Source organism: Pteropus alecto, unplaced genomic scaffold (genome assembly GCF_000325575.1).
Source record: "Pteropus alecto unplaced genomic scaffold, ASM32557v1 scaffold62, whole genome shotgun sequence".
NCBI lineage: Eukaryota > Metazoa > Chordata > Mammalia > Chiroptera > Pteropodidae > Pteropus > Pteropus alecto.
In genome coordinates this window covers 2,067,247-2,072,671 of record NW_006432491.1, presented here as the reverse complement: position 1 = coordinate 2,072,671, position 5,425 = coordinate 2,067,247, and the positions used below count along the sequence as shown (strand labels likewise).

Here is a 5,425-nt window from a genome sequence, read left to right as displayed (position 1 = left end):
TGTATATATATGTGTGTATATATATATATATATAATAGAATATTGTGCAGCAATAAAAAATAAATAAAATCTTGCCATTTGCAACAACATGGGCAGACCAACAGGGTTTTATGCTAAGTGAAGTCAGGCAGAGAATGAAATATCATATGGTTTCACATATATGTAGAATTTGAAAACAAAACAAAACAAAATAAAACAAAAACAGACTCATAGAAATAGATACCAAAAGGTTTGTTATCAGAAGTTAGGGAGTGAAGTGAGGAAAAAGGGTAGAGAAAATATAGTCAATAATACTGTGATAAGTGCATAGTGAGAAGATTATTAGTATTAATTTATATCGTAAGATATAAAAATGTTGAATCACTATATTATACACCTAAAACTAATATAACCAATATAAGTCTGTATACTAACAATACTTAACAAAATAAATTTTAAAAAGTAAAGTTATTACATTTGTATAAAAAAAGAATAGCTGTGAGGTTATCAAGATCATGAAACATTCACAATAATATGTTACACTATTAATTCTTCACATGTTGATATTAGAAAGGGCAAGGGAGTGTGATAACACAGATATTAGAGTCAATCTTCAAGGATATTTATCATTTATGTTTTTGGCAAGAATTCCCCAAATGAGTAGATCTACATTTTTATATATTTGACATAAAACAAACATGACTACTGATAGACACTACAACCTTTCCTCATGGCTGATGCTGCTTTCTATTTGAATAATTTCTTGTTAATAAACGTTTTCCTCTACTGAAACCCTATGAAATAGTTAAACATTTTTCCAAGATGTCACCTCTGCACCACCAGCATCAGAATCACTTGGAATGGGATGAGAGCTGCAAAAGGAATTTCCCAGGTATCAACACAGAGCTCTGATCTTAGCATTGTAAACAAGGGTCTTAAATACAACCAAAGCTTGTTGAGGAATGCGACAAGACACATACATCTCGTCTACCTCAGCATCTATCTCAAATATCAACTTGGCTCAGGCAAGAGGACCTAAATTTAGGAGGCAGGGGTTGCCCAAGGCTGGAAATACATAGTTCAGAGAATTGAAGACACACTGAGTTCTCCAAAGCTGTTCTCACTAATATTTCAGTAACATATAGCTTGTGGGCAGGTCAAGTCTAGTGGCATAATCAATGATGTAATTTATACAAGAAAATACATTTTATATTCTAAAGAACAAGTTTAAAACTTTAATACATTGATGATAATAATGGCATAAATTAAGAACTTTACATGTGTTATCATTTAATCCACAAAAATGAACTTATAAGAAAGTTCCACTTATGTAAACAGATGAAGGAACTGAGGTATAGATTAAAAAGTAACCTAGTTTTTATAAGCTGAAAGCTATTTTTAAATTTTTTACCATTGAAATTAATTTGTGATTGGTGTACCACTTATAAATAGATAACTTAGATATTTAAATTTTGATCAGTAGTTTCAAACTGAGGTTGATGTCAAAAGTAAGAAGTTTGTGCCTTGCCACTGCAGTTCCACTATCACACAAACCTGATATATGAACGATGTGCATGAGTCAAAACACTGAGCTTTCATTTACTTTTCTTACTCAAATTAATGTTGTCATTATGTTTATAATAGTAATACAAAAGTTGATTTTAGCATAATGAAGTTATCAGAGGAATCATTTATTTTCTATAATTTATTATTTTATTATATCAAAAATTATTAGTCTTATAAGTCAACTAAATTCTTTGCTTGGTTAATCAGGCATTATTTTCATTCTATTAATTTAGATTTATTTGAAAAGTCAGCAAAATTTGAAAAAGTCAGAAAATCCCATTTAACTTTTAGATCAATTAAGTTTTCCCGAATGTTGATACAGTAAAAATCTCATGTAAATAGGTCTCCAAGTTCTTTAATATTGTATTTAAATAAATATAATTATTTGTAAAAAGAAAGTTTTTATTTAATTTACTTAGATAAATGATTTTTAAACTGCTTTTAATACGACTAAACAGATATATTAAATAATGTGAAAGAAATCTAATAAACTATGTATTTTTCTGAAGATGTCAAATGATAGTACCAATTATTTTCACATAAAAATAAATTGCAATCAAGATTATCTCCTATAATAAATAAAATGAAAGAAATATGTAATTTGACTTTCCAAGTATTTCTCCATCTTACCTGCTGATTTACAGGAAAGTTTCTGTTGATTTTTTTAATCTGCAATGATAAATAAATGATAAAAGTGAGAACAACAAAAAGAAGGTGACACAAGATTCCCCAAATTTTATGACAATCTATTCTTATATTGACATACTAAAATCATTTCATATTAAATTATAAAAAGTTTTAAAATAATTTTTGCTATCAAAATTAGCCCATAGTTCATATGAAAACATTTTTTTAATAAATGCTATGATACAATTTCAAGAGAAGGAACCAGTCGTCTGAAGCATTAAGTAATATGTAAAAAGAAGGTATTGTTGATTTTGTGAAGATTTTCATTAAATTTTTTTATTTGTTTATAAGAAACCAAAACGTTGTGTTTCCATACATGTTAAATATCTACCTACTGAGAAAAAAGAGTAACGTCTGTGTTTTTTTACTTTAAAATCATAATTTTTAATTATAAAATCATAAATTTCAATTTGCTTTTATACTAGGAAACACAGGAAATGAAATATTCAAACACTCAAGGATAAAATATATGTGTCAAAATAAATTAAGTTAAATAAATTATAACATTTACTTTAAGACAATTCAATGAGTGACATTTTATAAGATTTTGAAATAAATCTTCAGAGAAAGAATTTCCTCTGTTGTAAGTTATATAAAATACTTTAAAACCCCAATGAGAATACATATGAGATTTAGATAAATAATCTTACACTACACAAAGTCTTTGTTCAACAGAATTTTTACTAATTAAAACCAATTATGATTTTTCATTGGTTTTCTAGAGAAAAAAATGCTAATTTTGCATGGTATAATCTTATATCAGACTATTCTCATTTATAAATTGTTTTATTGAATTATTTTATTTTTTCTTTTTAAATTTTATTTCCTTTGTCTTACTAAGAAATGTGAAATCATAGGAAATTTAATGAACGTTATGGACAAAGTTGAAGAATCTCAAATGGCTCATCTATGAGTTCGGACTTCCTGGCAAGCTATTTCTCTTTTAAAATATAAAATAAAAAAAATGAGAAAATTTATGTAATTTCATCAGGGTCATGTACAAAAACCATGTCTGGTGAAGAATCACCTAAGGAAATCTCTAAAACTATTGGTGCTTTCAACTAAAATGAAGATAGTTTGGAGATGTAGACAGAAAGAGCAGATCCCCAAACATCTTTTATCAATCAGTCAAAAGCCTGTATTGAATACTTTGTGGAATTATGCATCTTGGTAGGCATTATTAATTGTTATAAAAATTTCATTATGTAAATTTGTAAAAATAGTTTCAGGACCCTTGTCTTCAAGTGCATGCTATCTGGCTTTGTAGCTTTTGATTCTTCAATCTGAAAAAAAAAAAAAAAAGTCTGAATAATTTGTTTTGGAAAGCTGACAATCATCTGTGCAGATAAGCATTGCAAGATGGAAAGTAGTGGTTGAGAGTAAAGTACATGTGGATCACCGAAATCTTGTTCTATTAACTCATCTTCAGTAGTGTTTGTGGAATTGATATGCTTTATCTCGTAGTGGTCCAGTTTATTTCCCCATTACAGTATTTACTAGATCATCAGTTTTATTTATCTATGTAAAGCTGTCATATTGTATTTGCTGTTGTTGTTTTTGTTATAGTTTTCCTTAGTATATCCTACTCATATTGTAATTAGGACAAAAAAAGGGATTTCTCTTTAGCCTGCATATGTCTAAGCCTAAGAAGAGATACATGCAGATTTTGCAGCAAAGAAAGTAAGGTTTATTAGAGTCGCAAGTCCTGGAGACATTGTTGGGCTATGGCTCAAAGGCCTGGCTTCCAGGGTGTCTTGGGAGTAAAGATTATACGGGGTAAAATCAGTAGTCATGGAAACTAAGGGAGCTGGGATCATGGGTGCTACTGATTGGATGACTGGAGAGGGCTGAGGTAATTGATCATTGAGTCCTGTTCTGGAATCATCCACCAGCCATGGAGCCATCCAGTCTGATCCTTTGGTCAGTGGGGTTGTTCTGCCTCAATGTACCTGGGGCTGTAACCCATCTAAAGCCAAGATGTTAGCCTTAGTCTAAAGTCCAGCTGAAACCTATTGTCCTCGTGATTATAAGACCTGATACAGGTTAATCTTATGTCATAAGGCTTAATAATTAAAAGAGCAGGCATACAGAGGGTATGGGATGGGAGGTGAGGGATACAAGTGAATTTTAATGCTGTTATCCAGGCAAAACCAGCTTGAATTACAGAGAGTAAAAGAACAATATAAAAGAAATGATATTTGTATGCAGTTACACTATCATAGATCAACTTAGTAACATATATACCTTACCATCTTTGTCCTTTAAATAAATGTTATCAGATACTATTAATTCTATGAAAAATAAAATATATTGTATATTTCCTACCTCTCCACAAAAAATACCAACAAGAATATAGGAGCAACATAGATAACAAAACTTAGAATATAAGGGTAGGTAAAGAAAGAATATATTAATGATTAGAGAGTTAGAATGACGAAGTATTTAGTGAGATATTCAAACAACTAGAATAAATTTTTTAAAAATGTTATGTTAAAAAAAAAAACTAACCATGCTTGAAAAATCAAGAAATTATTTAAAATTAGTTTTTAGAAATTATTTCTAGATTGTTTTCAGAACATGCAACAAATACAATAAAAAAATAAAACGGAATAAAACCTTAATGATATTGTCTGTTATTGAAGGATTAATATTCTTTAAATTATAAATGCTAAAAAATTGCGTTCTCTTTTTTAAAACTATACCATCATAAACTTTCAACTTTATTTTCTTCTTTATGAAATCTCCATGCCATGTTTTTAACAATTTATCTTACCTCAGGAATCGGAATAAAAATATCCAAATAGAATGAATTAATACTTAAGAACTGCTACCTATAGTATTAATAAATTTGTTTGGCAATGGCATCATTTTTTAAAAGTTATTTCTGCTAAAATATATATCTTTTAATTATGTTTTATATACAAATTTATTTATACTTATTTATAATTTAATGAAATAAAAAGTTAAATAACCTAAGTACTAAGCATAAAGAAATAGAAGATTAGTAATCACAGTGTGAGGCCTGGTGCTATGGCACAATAAAATATTTCATGTAATATAAGAAAGAGGCAGGAGTACTACACAATTTGACAAAATATTAAACCAGGTTGTATTCAGAGCTACCTGCTGCTAGACAGGGGAACCTGGCTGATCAGCATAAGGCTAGACCACAGGGGTACTTACAGGAAGATTC

General features: G+C 29.1%; 1 protein-coding gene across 2 annotated transcripts in view; it reads right to left on the bottom strand.

Annotated features, from left to right (window-relative positions):
- The window catches only part of SNTG1 (syntrophin gamma 1), a 510,335-nt gene that overhangs the window by 133,111 nt on the left and 371,799 nt on the right, over nucleotides 1–5,425 (bottom strand). For both annotated transcript variants that reach the window (XM_025043728.1, XM_025043729.1), the window contains one exon: nucleotides 2,176–2,214. In XM_025043728.1, the coding sequence (XP_024899496.1) occupies nucleotides 2,176–2,214 (39 nt within the window). The remainder of the gene's footprint in view (nucleotides 1–2,175; nucleotides 2,215–5,425) is intronic.